Source organism: Onychomys torridus, chromosome 13 (assembly GCF_903995425.1).
Source record: "Onychomys torridus chromosome 13, mOncTor1.1, whole genome shotgun sequence".
In the NCBI taxonomy this organism is placed as follows: Eukaryota; Metazoa; Chordata; class Mammalia; order Rodentia; family Cricetidae; genus Onychomys; species Onychomys torridus.
The window spans coordinates 31,350,025-31,365,765 of record NC_050455.1 but is presented as its reverse complement, the minus strand read 5'-3'; the positions used below and the strand labels follow the sequence as shown (position 1 = coordinate 31,365,765).

Genomic DNA, 15,741 nt, shown 5'->3' with positions numbered 1-15,741 from the left:
CGATGCACATGTAGTGTCTTTGGCAGTAACATCTTACAGTCTAGTCCTGGCATACAACCAACAGAAATAGCAAGAGCTTTTATGATTTGTGGGGCTGGAGGGGCTTTCCTGGCCAACCACTCACAGGAAAGTATCCCACTCTTAGTATTGGAATTTTCATTCAGTAACCCATGGCCCCTGGGAGTGTTCTTTTTCACCCATGTAGGATACCTTTTGGAATGTTTTGTTTTGTTTTGTTTTAATTAATCCAGCCCCAGTAGGGTTGCAAAGTAGTTAGAAGTACCATTATGCCTTGTTGTCTTTCAAATGGCTTTCCAAATCTGCAAAACCCTAGGGCTTAGCATGGTGTCATCTATATAACAAAACTTTTCAGAAGATGGGCAGGACAAGGCAACATTGTAGTTAGAGTTTTCCTGCCTGGCCCAGTCAGGACAAATCTCTCTTACCCACCAGTCTCACAGTCGCTCAGACCCAACCAAGAAAGCACACAGAAACTTACATTGTTTACAAACTGTATGGCCGTGGCAGGCTTCTTGTTATCTACTTCTTCTATCTTAAATTAACCCATTTCTGTTAGTCTATATTTTGCCACATGGCTTGTGGCTTACCAGTGTCTTTACATGTTGCTTTTCATGGCGGCAGCTGGTGGTGTCTCCCCCCAGCCTTCTACTTCCCAGAATTCTCTTCTCTCTTGTCCCGCCTATACTTCCTGCCTGGCCACTGGCCAATCAGAACTTTATTTACACAGAGCGATATCCACAGCACTTCCCCTTTTCTTTTTTTTTTTTTTTAAGGAAGGTTTTAACTTTTACATAGTACAATTACATATAACAAAACAATTATCAAGCAAGAATTATAGTTACAATATTAAAGAAGATATCCTATCTATCTTATATTTGTGAGTTTAAAGTTTTATATCTAACTTATCTTGTATCATAACTGAGGAAATTATAACTATCTAGTCTTCAACCACATCAAAGACCTCAGAAGGATATAATATTATCTGAGAACCAGGAGAAGGATATAAGCATTTTTCAGGAGTCTTGCAAGAGTAGACAGAGACAGCTGGTAGCCTGGACAGTCACCTAATGTTCCTTTGTAAAGTTGGGGCATTTGTCTTCAGCCCACAGGGCTAGAGTCTCTCGGTCACTTCTCTCAGTGTCCTGTAGAATGTCTGGCAGTTTCCTCTGTGAAGCAGGAACCTGAAGGACCATTTTGTCAAGCAAAGTTTAGTGGTCACCTTTCTATGGGTCCTGCATGTCCAGTTGATCAAGCAGTCCAGGCAAGAACAGTTTCTTGTCCAAATGGCTATTTTTGTCAAGGTGAAGATAAACTCCATATGAAGTGTCTTCAATGCCCATCCTCCTCTCTGAAGTAAAACGGTGCTGCCAGGAGCAGACATGTCTCACTGTCCAGAAAGTCTAAATTTTAAAAGTATTTTAAATGCCATATTCTGTAGGTCTTTGAAGTATTTGAAGATTACCTATCTACCTGAAATATCTCTGTGTATACCTAGAAGACTTAACTAACATGGCTACAAGTATGATTATCCTAGATGACTAATTATTAATCTCTTTTTAATTATCCATTACAATTTAAAATGAGCTATACAAACATAATACCTTAAACATGAGTAGAAATATGCACACAGTATAACAAAATTAACTTTAAGATTGTATCAATAGACTAAAGTCTATACCAATGTAAAACATTTTAAACAAGTTGTTGCTCTTTAGAAGTAAGTTCCTTAATCTACCCTTTTATCCTATTATATCTACTTCCTATCCCCTTTTCTTCTTTAGAAAGAGATTGCATTTATAATCAACCCGATTTAAAGAAAAATATTGGTTTTTCTCTGTCCCACACCAGAGGGCTCTTCTGATTTGGGACACAAGAATCTCTTAACCTTTTCTTTTAGCAATATGTCTGTGTTTAGAGAAGGAGTGAGCCAATTCCATCTCCAAAGCCAGCTTGATAATTTTGGGAATGTGGGCGTAGTTTTTCTTACTACTTCCTGCTGGAGGGGCGCGCTGTATCTTATGGGGACACAAAGAAAATTTTAGGATTATGGAGTAGTCCATTAGGGTGAACCTCTGAGCCAGTTGCCTTGAAACCATTCTGGATGTCGGATCATCTGGGCTATGGTGTCATCGGAGACCTTTCAGGTGGTCTTGGCTGATGAAACCTGATGTATCTTAATGTGGAACAAATCAACAGCCTCTGGCTTTCTGTGGAAACAAAAGCAGAGACTCCTTTCCAAAGCAGCATATATCCTTATATCCAAATTTTGAAGTCAAGGTACCTTTAAAATTTACATGTTTGTTTAACTCAACAGCTTTTACAATCAAATCTTTTTCTGCAGTTAAAAATCCCAAAGACAACACAAACCAGATTCTCTGTGTAATATCCATCTTTGTAAGACTGAAACACCACTGTGGCTGCAGGCTCCGCCCACCTCAGCTTCCCAACATGGCAGTGGTACAGTTTACCGCCAGCTCTGGGTCTGGAGCCATGTGTACCATCAACTATCAGAAGTAGTTCTATCAAAGTAGTGCATAGCCCAGAACCCCTCCCCCCCTTTTTTTTAAACTAGCAAAGGCTAAATCCACCACACAACAGAGTAAAGTGCTGCTTGTAGACTCCTCATTCCCACCACACTGCAGGTCAGACGCACACGCCAGGAACCTGCCACAGTAGCTCAAACTGGCAGGCTGCCGCTAACTTGAGAGAGACAACTAGGAAGCTGTTTTTAGCTCCGTTTTAGAATCTTTTTTCTCTGGTTTTAGGTGGAAATTCTTGCCAACACGTTGGACGCCATTTGTAGTTAGAGTTTTCCTGCCTGGCCCAGTCAGGACAAATCTCTCTTACCCGCCAGTCTCACACAACATCCTAAGCGACCATCCCATAACAAATAGTGGGGCTAAAAGATAACCTTGGCGAAGTACTCTGAAAGTCTGTTGTCATCTGTTCTCAGCAGTGTCAGGTGACCCCATAGGCTCACAGCTAAGAAGATACTAAAGTCACATATAAGCAAGGTCTAATACAGCATGGAAAGGTTCCATCCACTTGTATCAATTGCTTCTTCCACAGATCAAGGTTGGCTAGAAAGCTTAGCTAGGAGACTAATTAGCTTCCTCTGAGCCATTATGTGTCCGTATCCTAGAGCTCGTCCATGGAGTCTTCCTATATTTCTCCAAACCTGATAAACTTAGTGGGCCTCACTTAATCTGCTCATACTCAGGGCCAGTGAATGTGGCCCTGCCTTTCCCGGTGTGTACCTGCTACCTCCCTTGGTGTGAGTGGCCCTGGATTGGCGCAGTGGCTTGTAGCCTCCGCATTCACCACACTTGGCTCTTAGGGGAGTTTCTTGACTAGGCAAACCCTCTCCACTCCTAGCATAACCTTTTGCTGGAGGGAAATGAACCTTCCCTAGTCTGGGGGGAATTATCCACCCCTGGGACAGGCTTGATCATCTTTTCTTGTAGTGTTCTATCATGGATCTCTTCTGTGGACTGCTCCTCAGGCTTTAAAGCCTCCAAGAAGCGCGTTGTTAGCACACAGTTTGGCTTCCTATCAGCTTTCTTCTTAGGAACTTCAGCTTAACACACATCTGGCTGGCCACATTTGTCTTTGAGTAACCCAGACAGACCTCTTCTTTCTGCTTTACATTTTCCTTATTTCCTCTAGCTTGTTCTTTTCCTTTATGGACACTTTTCACATGCTGGTCTAAGTTGGGGAGCCACAGAAACCTTTCCTACTTTATTTTTTTTAAAAGATTTATTTATTTATTTTGTAATGTTCTGCTTGCCAGAGTGCATCAGATCTCATTGTGAGCTACCATGTGGGTGCTGAGAATTGAACTCAGGACCTCTGGAAGAGCAGCCAGTGCTCTTAACCTCTGAGCCATCTCTCCAGCCCCCCTTTCCTACTTTATAAAGATCTTGTTCCAATAAAGAACGGAGCAAAACCACTAAAGCTGCACACCATCCTTGAGGTCCTTGCTGGGTCAACATAGTTCTCTCTGGCCCAGTGAACTGGGGTTCAAACACAGCTTCTTGTATTCCTAGTTCCTCAATAGTGTCGGCCCTTCCTCTGTGGTTCTCCAGCCCCCGATCATTATGGGGACTTCAGACAGATATAACCAAGTGTTCCTATTGACTTTGATAAGCCAATCAATTGGGGACTGATTCCCCTTATAGTGTCACAGGTTATGCAGCATTTGCCTTTTGAAGGGATGAGAAGAGCCGGGTGGTGGTGGTGGTGCATGCCTTTGATCCTAGCACTTGGGAGGCAGAGGCAGATGGATCTATGTGAGTTCGAGGCCAGCCTGGTCTACAAAGCGAGTTCTAGGACAGGCTCCAAAGCTACACAAGAGAGACCCTGTCTCGAAAAACCAAAAAAAAAAAAAAAAAAAAAAAAGGAACGAAAAGTTACATCACTCAGTTTTTCTGTCTTCATAGCACTTAGACTAATCCCATCCACTTTTACGTCCCACACCCTCACAAACCAGCCTGAGACAGGCTCTTTCATTGCTTGTTTTAAAAATCTTCCCTAATTCCACAGTTCAAATGCTGAATATTTCCTGATTACACTAATTTTTTTGCATTAGACCATTGTTAATGTCCCCACCTGCATACTGGAGTATAGATTATTGCTTTTTCTATTAAAGGTTGGGCTTGAGGGGTATCTTGTATCTCTTTTACCATGTTCTCCCCTTCCTCCTCACTCTCTGAATCTTCCCATGGGTTCCAGGTTCTTGGATCCATGAAGGGCTTTTGAGCATAGATCTAACTTGTACTTGCTTTTTCTTCTGGCACCTAAGCCTTAAGAATTGGCAAGCCCGACTGGAGAGGTGGCTCAGAGGTTAAGAGCACTGGCTGCTCTTCCAGAGGTCCTGAGTTCAGTTCCCAGCCAGCAACCACATGGTGGTTCACAACCCATTATAATGAGATCTGGTGCCCTCTTCTGGCCCACAGGCATACATATAGGCAGAAACCCTGTATACAAAATAAATAAATAAAATCTTAAAAAAAAAAAAAGAATTGGCAAGCCAGCACCTCCATCTCATCTTCTCATTTATCTAATTTACTTGCTAAATCAGAGGCTAACACAAGGGTGCTAGCCGCATCTCCCTTTCCTGTTGCAATTGTTCCTTTATACAAACAACTTCCTGTTTGCTTGCCATCTTGGACTCAGATGCATTTCTAACTACACACAGCAGAGGCCAGGCAAGCTCAGCTGCTCTTTGACAATCTCGACTCTTGTGTACTAATCTCAAGGACTGTAAAATTTTCTCTAAACCTTTAACTGTTTCCAGGGATCTTCGTATTCGTGTGATAGACCCCACTCATCAAGCAGGCACTCTACCCCATACCACATAAATGAAGATTGCTGGCCTGGGCTTCCTTTCACAGACACTCCTAATCCTAAGGCTAGCCTCAATTGCTTGTCCTACTATGTATAACAAGAACCATGCCTCAGTACCATGATCATCTCAACTTGCCTGGGGAAGAGACACGTTGTCCTAAGTGTGTGCAAACTGATACAAATGTATCAAAGAAGACAAATGTGATACAAAGGAAACAACAAGTATAAATAGTTGAGAGTCTTATTTTTGCTGTTGATCCAGGACAGTCATATATAACATTTATTATTTCTTAATTTATATGTAAGGATTGCAGTGTACCCAATTGGATGCATAATTTTTTCCTTTGTTTTGTCCTTTTTGAGACAATATCTCAGATAGCTTGGGCTGGCTGGCTTCAAACTTTCTATGTGGCCAAGGATGACCTTGAACTTCTGCTTCTGGCTTCCAAGTGCTGGGGTTACAGGTGTTTGCGACCATGCCTGGCCTTTAGTCATCATATATAATCATATATATAATTTGGTTTTTCAAGACAGGGTTTCTCTATGTAGCCCTGGATGTCCTGGAACTCTCTCTGTAGACCAGACTGACTTCAAACTCAGAGATTCTCCTGCCTCTGCCTCCTGAATGCTGGGATTAAAGGTGTGAGCCACCACCTCCAGTCAGTAACTCGTTTTTAAGTGACAGATTTTGTTTTCTTTCAGGAATGCGCCTGGCTCTGGCTGATGCTGGTGACACTGTTGAAGATGCCAATTTTGTGGAAGCCATGGCAGACGCAGGTATCCTTCGTTTGTACACATGGGTAGAGTGGGTCAAAGAAATGCTCGCCAACCGTGACAGCCTCAGAAGTGGACCTGCCAGCTCGTTCAATGACCGTGTGTTTGCCAGGTAACCCTGGGCCAACGCTATGCCATGGGAGTTGCCGAGTGCTCCTGGTTTTCTCCTCTTTTTCTAAAAGAAGTTAAATGATAGCAATAACTGCTGTTTGTTGAGGCCTCTCTGTGCTAGACACTTCTGACTCTAGCCTCAAAGCAACCTCGCCTCATGTGCTAACAGTGTAGCTGGCTCAGCTTTGTAGATGAAGAAACTGAGGCTTAGCAGTTACTTCATTACATGCCTTGACGTGGTAATAGGAAACTTGGGATGTGAATTTATCTGTATCTCTAAAACCTCTGTACAATCTTTCTCTCACGGTTTCCCATGACCGTAGCATAAAACAGTGATGGGTAAACAGGTTAAGAGAAAGGAGGAGGACCTTTAAAATAATTCAAGACACTTGTTGGCCTTGTTGGGAGTAGTGAGTAGACGACACAGACTTACCGAAAGGACAAAGCATTTATTACCTGGGAAGTCAGTAGCAGGAGTAAGGAGGACTCGGGGAGATGTGGGAATGCTGAGCTTCTTGGAAAAATAGTAGTCTTGAAGGGAAGGGAGAAAACACATATAGTCCCTGGGAAGGGTTTGGTATTTCAAGTACAGTGTATGTAGGGGAGAGTGAAGACATGAAAGAGATCAGGGCCAGCTCAGATCAAATTAAACCTGGGGTGGTGAGAGGTGTGTTTACTAACAGCTGGTATCTATTAACGTCTGTAAATCCTGGCTGCTACCTTAGTTAGGTGATTATCATAGTGTATTAAGGATCATTAACAGTGATTTCAGTGAGGAAGTATTTGGGGAGACAGGGTCTCACACTACCCTAGGACTGGCCTTGAGCTTAATATCATCCTGCCGTAACCTTCCAAGTTCCTGGATCACAGGCCACCATGCCCAGCTCCACCAAGAAACTTAACAATCAACAACAAAAATCCTGTTAAGTCTGTTATTATAAATAGGAGCCCTGGATAGTGAAAGCCCACATTGCATGCAAGTGGGTAGACAAATGAACTGTACAGTTTTAAGGGGGACAAGGCAGTTTCTATATTGGGCAATTTTTTTCAAGACCAAAAAATATAAAAGCGTGTGCACGTGTGTGCGTGTGTGCGTGCGTGTGTGTGTGTGTGTGTATGTATATGTATGTGTATGTATGTATGTGTGTGTTTGTGTGTGTGTGTGTAAACAACCTCAGGCATTGGTCCTTGTGTACACCAGGCTAGTTGGACTGGGGGCCTCATGGGATTCTCCTGTCTTAGCCTCCCATCTCACCTTGGCACTCTGATATTACAGACAGGCACTAGGCAGTACATCATCTGACTTTAGTGGAGCCCTGAGCATCTGAGCTCAGCCCTCATACTTGTATGGCAGCCCTTCACTCACTGAGCCATCCTCCTGGCCCTTGTATTGAGCAGTTTGTAATGTTTTTGGTGTCATACTCATTTTGCTGGTTATTGATCTATGTATTAGTTATGTATATGTTTATATATATATAAAATATATAAGTATAATTCTATGTCATATAAATATATAAAACATAGATATAAGTATCTAATAATACTTTAAAATACATCAAATATATAGTTGCCTTTAAACTGAATAGATTTTCTTTCCCTATTCAATAGTGAAATGAATGCAGGAATTATAAAAACAGATCAAAACTATGAAAAAATGATGTTTAAAGAAGCTTTGAAAACAGGTTTTTTTGAGTTTCAGGTATGCTATTATTTTGGTATCTAAAACATGTCAGCATTAATATGGTGTATTTCCTCCTTTTTCTTCTTGCTATGAAATAATTGCATGTCCAAAGTACAGACTGAAAATCTTTTCAGTGAGTTTCTGAGTTTTCTGATAAATTGTGATTTTAAAGTAGTTTTCTTTGACACTGTGTCTGTGGTATCTACTTAGTATAGAAAATTCTGCTCTTATTTTACCCATGAGCATTAAGAAGAGGTTCTCCTGCCTCCACATAGGCATGTACCACTGTGTCCCGCTGCACAAAAGCATTTTAAATTGATAAATATGAAGGCAAAAGTATAATTAATTGCCATAAACATGAAAGCAAATGCTTTCTGAGTTTTTCCACAAGGTGTCAGTATTTTTCCAAGTTTGGCATTTCAAAGGCCACATGTAGCTTTACTTAATCAGTTTTGTAAATGTTACATTGGGATTTATGTAACTTGGTTTTCATATGTGGTTAAATAAGGTCAAGTGCTGAGTGTAGAAACGTTGCATTCATGTTAGTGTTACTCTGGGCACTGCTCAAAGCCTGACCTGAGAAAACAGCTCAGAGATCTAGCTTTATGCTTCACCGACATAAACATGCCTTAAAATGCCTTAAAAAAAAAAAGCTGACCATCATGGTCTCATGCCTGTAATCCCAGTACTTGGGAGACTAAGGCAGGAGGATTGCTGTAAATTGAGGTTAGCCTGGATCAAAGAGTGCTATCATAAAAACAGAGGCAGGGCATGCGTAGGATACATAGCAAAACGCTGTCTCAGAAACCCCAAACCAGGTAGACAGACAAACAAAATTCTGAGTCTTGGTTTTGTTTTTTATTTTTCTTGCAGTCAAGAAAATTGAAACAATTTTCTAGTTTATTTTAAACCCACAGCCTTGTATGTGCTAGGCATGCACTCTTGCTACTCAGCTACATTCTCAGCCTTCTTTCTTGAGAATCATTGATATAAAGATATAATATTCTCTGAGTAAAAGATTGTTTTTATACTGAAGAGTTTTAAAAATAAAGTGAAACCTTTATAATAACTTACAGAATTTTAAAAGATTTAATGCATTAAAACCAAGAAACTGAATATTTCATCTTTATTTTAAAGAAGATGAGGAAAATGATATTTTTGAAATTTTGTATAGGCTTCGAAAGATAAATACCGTGAACTGGCCACAGAAGGGATGCACAGAGAGCTTGTGTTCCGGTTTATTGAAGTTCAGACAATCCTTCTCGCTCCATTCTGTCCACATTTGTGTGAGCACATCTGGACACTGCTGGGAAAGGTACACACAGCATTGGGTTTTAAATGTTGTGAGCTGTATGGTTTAGCCTGAGTAAGTAAGTGTTGTGATAATGCTGTTACTCATGAGAAGTTCAGGAATAATGCTAGATTCATCATCATAATTCTAACTGATTGAAAAAGCCATACAAGACAGATCATATATGTGCATTTGTACATACACATATATATGTGTTAGAAATGTGATCATGTGCATGTTGTCTACTATTTAATTCCCATCTGTATTTGCGTATGTTCAGATGTACATTTGAATGCATGTGTAATATGGTTCTTCCAGTTAAAAAGGTGGAAATATTTTAGAGAGCTATAATTAAGAGAATGAGGTGCTTATGAACAAAGATATGAGTATATTTACATAAATGTTCTTGTTTTATATAAAACTCCTGGCGTATATAGTGCCACATGTCAGGATGCTATGTCACATTCATAGTATGAAGTTAAATTATCTCTCCTTGGCTTGCAGATCAGTAGATTGGCCTGATTCATGTTCCTTTCCTGCCTCCTTAGCCAGCTGTTTGTGTTTTCCAGTTTATGAGCACATGCGGAACTGTGCTAGTGAGCTATATGCTGAATAGCTATACTTTTAATAGTGGGTGTATTAATAGGATTAAAAACCGAGAGCATGCATAATTTATATAATAATGATTAAATTTAGGCAAATTAGCATTACATAATTTTCTTTGAAAGTGAGCATATGTGTGTGGGTATTAATATGCTTGTACAAATGGATGCTAATTAAGAATGTAGAGTCAGACTTCACAGCTTGAATTCTAGGGAACATTAGATCAGGGACTGGAGAAGTGTGCTATGTGCAGTCAGGTTTGAACTTGGGGCACACAATTACAGATGGTAGCCATGGTGTGAAACTGTAAGCAAGGCCTCGAAAGCAGGTGTTTAATCTCACTCAATTGTGGTTTTTTTTTTTTTTTTTTTTTAAAGCCTGATTCAATTATGAATGCCTCATGGCCTGTGGCAGGTCCTGTGGATGAATCTTTGATCCGTTCCTCACAGTATCTCATGGAAGTAGCACATGACCTTAGATTACGTCTCAAGAATTATATGATGCCTGCTAAAGGGAAGGTGAACTCATCTTTCAAACATTTTTTAAAATTCATTATTTATTTATGTTACTGTATGTGCATTGGTGTTTTTGCCTGCATGTATGTCTGGACCTCCTGGAACTGGAGTTACAGACAGTTGTAAGCTGGGAATTGAACCCAGGCCCTCTGGAAGAACAGCCAGTGCTCTTAACCACTGAGCCATCTCTCCAGCCCCGGCCCAGTTTTTAAAATGATCATTACTTATGATGCGTGGTCAGATAACAAACTAGTGAAAACTAAGTGATTAAAATGTGTGTACTGTGGATACAACTCTGAAGCATATATGTTCTAACTGTTGAAGGTCTGAAGCAAGTATGTTCTGTTAAAGGTCTGGAGCATATATGTTCTATTAAAGATCTGGAGAATATATGTTTTGACAGTTAAAGGTCTGAAGTGTGTATGTTCTAACTGCTAAGGGTCTGAAGCATGTATGTTCTGTTAAGGATCTGGAGCACATATGTTCTGACTGTTGAAGGTCTGAAGCATGTATGTTCTGACTGTTGAAGGTCTGAAGCATGCATGTTCTAACTGTTAGCAGTCTGAAGCATGCATGTTCTAACTGTTAAATGTCTGAAGCATGCATTTTCCAGGGAGGTAGTCTAGGTGCTGAGTGTTCCCATCTTTGGTTTGCACAGGACCCATGTTTCTCTTTTCTCCTATGCAGAAGACTGACAAGCAACCACCACAGAGGCCCTCACACTGCACCATCTATGTGGCAAAGAACTACCCTCTCTGGCAGCACGTCACCCTGTCGGTCCTGCGAAGCCACTTTGAGGTGATGTTGATTCCCCTCAGAACTGTTGTGGTAGGAGTGTTCTCACTGTCAATCGGCTGTGCCACTAAAGCCACCTGAATCAAGGGTGGAATCAGTGATTGGCTGACCCTGCTCTCCACGTCTAACCCTCCCCATCCCAAAACCCCAGAAATCCCCCTCCCCCTCCCTTCTCTCTTTCTGTCCCTCTCTATCTGACTTCCTCAGTCCTCCAACATCTTTATCCTGGTCAGCCAATCACTTACAGAGGTCTGCCTGCCCCTACCTCCTGAGTATTGAGATTAAAGATGTGCCACTACTCTTGACCCTAACTTTTTAAAAAATTTTTTCATCTGTATGATTATAGTATGTATATGTATATTATTTTAAGTATATGTTACCTGCATGTGTCAGAAACTAGGGGATCCCCCCCCCCCCAGACTATTCAAAAGCAGTCATATTTCAGGGCTAGAGAGATGGCTCTTGCCAAGGACCTGAGTTTGGTTCTCAGCACCTACATCAGGCAGATCGCAACTGCCTGCAACTCCAGCTCCATGGGGATTTGATTCCTCTCACTTCTGTGGGCACCTGCTTTCATGTACACTTACCCCCACACAAACTCACACAGACACACACACGTGCATACACTCTTACACAATTATGGGGGGAAAAATCTTCCCAAAGTAGTCATACATAAGTTTTATATAAGAAATGTATTGCTTTCCTTTTTAACATGATCAATGAAATGATAAGATTTTTGAACTTGAGGACAAGATCTTTATAAGACTGCATCAGTCTTTTACCAGGAGGGGCTGCCTTTGTTAAGAAAGGCAGATGTTCAGTGCACCGCACTTGGGTTTCTCATTTGGACTGACAAGCACGCCTCTTCTGTGCAGAAAGGGATCTTTCTGCACTAGCCACTGAACTTGCTGTCCTGATGCTAGGCTGACCCCCTCCAACAGCCACCTTCTCTGTCTGGCACAGCTCCTGCAGCATGCCTGAATATTTCTCTTCACATTCCTCTCCTGCTTCCATTTTTAGGCCAATGGTGGAAAATTGCCTGATAACAAAGTCATTGCTTGTGAACTAGGCAATTTGCCAGAATTGAAGAAATATATGAAGAAAGTTATGCCATTTGTTGCCATGATTAAGGTGAGTGAGTATGGACCTTGGACAGCTATGATCACTTAAGAAATGGTTAGCTAGGACAGAGGAAGGAAAGAGAAAAGCCTTCACAGTGTCCCCCCCCCCACCAATGCTAAAATAGCACTTTTCAGTCAGTGGTTGTGAGACATGAACAGTCAGATTTGAACTCACCTGTGCAATTGCTGAATATATGAAAATCGGTATTCCAGAAGAAAATTAGGCTTGGAGTTGCTGCACTGACTTATTCCCACGCTCTGCCTTGCTTCCTTTCCAATTTTGGGGGAGGAAGTATGTTCTTTGGCTCATGTTAGGATGTTGTTAGTGGACCCTTTGACTGGAATGACATTCCCACATTTCTGTGGGTAACTGAGCAGCATGTTACAGTGACAGTGGCTAGGTTTGTGGATAGAACAGTGGCTGTTGATGTTTGGGGCTGGTAAGTTCTTTGTTATGAAAGAATTGAGTTCTTCAGGATCAGATTTTTCTTTTCGTTTTTTGTTTTTCAAGACAGGGTTTCTCTGTATAGTTTTGGTACCTGTCCTGGATCTCGCTCTGCAGACCAGGCTGGCCTCAAATTAAAAGCTCCTCCTGCCTCTGCCACGTGTATGCTGGGATTAAAGGTGTGTGTGTCACCATGCCTAGCAGTAATATATTCTTAAATAGTATTCTTGATGTGCCAAGCAAAAAAATCAGTGGTTTTGCAAATGTTGAAAATGATCGATGAATCTGAGAATAAGAGAATAGCTTTCTTGGGCTGGATATGTGGCTCATGTGGTAGAGAGCATGCTTACTGTGTTCAAAGCTCAGGGTTTGATGCCTAGTACCACACTAAACCAGATGTGGGGGTATACACCTATAATTCCAGTACTTGGGAGGTGGAGGCAGGGGGATAAGAATTTCAGGCACTCCTCAGCTACATATTAAGTTGAAAACCAATCTGGGCTACATGAGAGCCTGTTTCTAAAGAAATTGCCTTTCTAGTACTTTATGGGAAAGGAAACAGAACTTAGGTGATATCTTTGTCCATTTTCTGCTGCTATAACAGAGTACTACAGACTGGGTAATTTTTCTCTTTTTTTTTGTGGTATTATTGGCAATTAAATTTAGTGTTTTGCACATGTTAGGCAAGCATCCTGCCATGTGACATCCCTAGCCAAGGCTGGATAGTTTGTATAAACACGGGAGTTTCTTTGGCTTGTGGCTCTGAAGGTCGGGAAGCTAAGAGCAGCACTGGCCTGCCTGATTGCCTTTGTGTCATGTCCCCACGGGGGAGGATGGGGGAGGAGTACCTGCAGTACACCCGGATCAGTAGCTGATGCTCCCTATGGAAAGGTGCCAATCAATGCAGATGGTAGCCTGTGCACAGTGGGAACAATGCGGGGCCACTTTCCCAGGAGTGTAACGCATTGTGTTACACAGATGTAGGTGTAATGAGAAGGACCACTAAGATTATGTTTTGAGTAGCAGATATTTAATGTTGAAGAAAATTAAGAATGAGAAATTGTTTTTTTGAATATCACAAGATTATTTGAATACCTATATAGTATGACACTGTCAGTTTTTCTTTAAGCTTTGCAGGAATATCTTTGGGACTTTGTTATCTTGGAAAATTTATAAAAAATTAGCTGAAGAGATTTTTTTCATAAATCCATTTGTATAGTAAGTCATCTAAACACACAGTTTTAAAATGTTTATTTTCTTTTTTTTTCATTTTTCTTTATAAGAAATTTTCTACTCACTCCACATGCTATATCCTCGAACCACCTTCCTCCCTCCTCCCCCCCCCTAGCCCTCTTTCCCAAGCCACCCCGCATCCCCACATCCCCCAAATTGAGGTCTGCCATGGGGAGTCAGCAGGGCCCAGCACACTGAGCCTAGGCAGGTCCAAGCCCCTTCCCACTGCACCAAGGCTGTGAAGGTGTCATACCACAGGCACCGGATTCCAGAAGCCTGCCCGTAGACCAGGGACAGATCCCAATTCCCCTGCCTGGGTGTCCCCCGAACAGTTTGAGCCAAACAACCGTCTTCCATGTCCAGAGGGCCTAGTCCAGTCCCATGGGGGCTCCACAGCCACCAGTCCACAGTTCATGGGCTTCCAATAGTGTGGCCAGTCATCTCTGCACGTTCTCCCATCATGATCTCAATGTCCCTCGCCTGTAGTATCTCTCCTCTTTCTCATCAATTGGATTCCCAGAGCTCAGCCTGGTACCTGGCCGTGGATCTCTGTATCTGCCTCCATCTGTCACTGGACAAAGGCTCTATGATGACAGCTAGGTTATTTGCTAGGCTGGTCACCAGAGTAGACCAGTCCAGCACTCTCTGGACCACTGCCAGCAGACCAAGGTGGGGTCAACCTTGTGGATTCCTGAGAGCCTCCCCAGCACCCTGCCTCTTCCTATTCCCATGATGTCCTCATCTATCATGGTATCTCCCTCCCTGCCCTCCCACTCTGTCCCTGTTCCAGCTTGACCCTCCCATTTTCCTATGTCCTCATCCCCCATTCCTTGCCCTCTCCCCCCCCCCCCCCCACACCCAGTCCACTCACGTAGATCTCATCCACTTCTCCTTCACAGGGTCATCAACCACATTTATTTTCAATGCCTGAAAATCTCAAGCCTTCCAGTGTTTTCATTTCTTCCTTAAATCTCGTCTTATTTTAAATGGCAATTATTCTGAGCAAGTAATTTCATTAACAAGCAAGATAAGGGAAACCCATGAGTCAAAACCTTTACCTGCTGAAATGTAAAGGTTTTATCAGTTGAGAGAACGATTGATTACTTAGGAAAAATAGATTCTTTTAAACATGTTTTTAATATGATTTTGTTTTTCAAAACCATTTGGCTATTAGGAAAATATGGAGAAGAAAGGGCCTCGAGTCTTGGATTTACAGTTGGAATTTGATGAGCTGGCAGTACTTATGGAGAATATAGTCTACCTAACAAATTCTCTTGAGGTAAGAGGGCTGGGGATTGCATAGCTAATTACTGTGGTTTCCTATAAAACTGTCCAGCTCTACAGTCTGTGAGGATACTTTCCATAAACTTCATCTTCAGTCTTTAGAACTTTTACTAAATAATTAATAAACGTTTTTCAGATGAAAGCAAATGAGTGAATAAAATGAGTAAAATAAAAATTGCAGAAAGAAAATGATCTGTCACCTTATTCATTTATCAGTTATCTTATATGTAAAACATGGGCTATATATGGCTAGGCATACTCCCTAGATTGTCTTTAAAGCAATCAGGAGAATCCGAAGCACGTGTGTCAGACAGACAGACAGACAGACACACACACACACACACACACACACACACACACACACACCAAGAAAACCCATAGCCCCAACCCAGAGTGACACTTTTTTGTATTTAGATGCCTTTTGGAATGTGGCATAATACGAAGGCTTTAATTGTCCCAATTTCAGACCTCAGAGTTACAGAATTGACTTAATTATAATCTGTGGTCCTGGTCCATTTTCA

At 41.7% G+C, this 15,741-nt stretch overlaps 1 protein-coding gene across 1 annotated transcript in view; it reads left to right on the top strand.

Moving 5' to 3' along the window:
• Lars1 (leucyl-tRNA synthetase 1) overlaps positions 1-15,741 on the top strand; it is a 44,117-nt gene that overhangs the window by 18,517 nt on the left and 9,859 nt on the right. Inside the window, exons 9-15 of the mRNA XM_036205218.1 lie at positions 6,070-6,253; positions 7,861-7,951; positions 9,108-9,248; positions 10,205-10,345; positions 11,030-11,140; positions 12,158-12,268; positions 15,111-15,215. Coding sequence (XP_036061111.1) covers positions 6,070-6,253; positions 7,861-7,951; positions 9,108-9,248; positions 10,205-10,345; positions 11,030-11,140; positions 12,158-12,268; positions 15,111-15,215 — 884 coding nt within the window. The remainder of the gene's footprint in view (positions 1-6,069; positions 6,254-7,860; positions 7,952-9,107; positions 9,249-10,204; positions 10,346-11,029; positions 11,141-12,157; positions 12,269-15,110; positions 15,216-15,741) is intronic.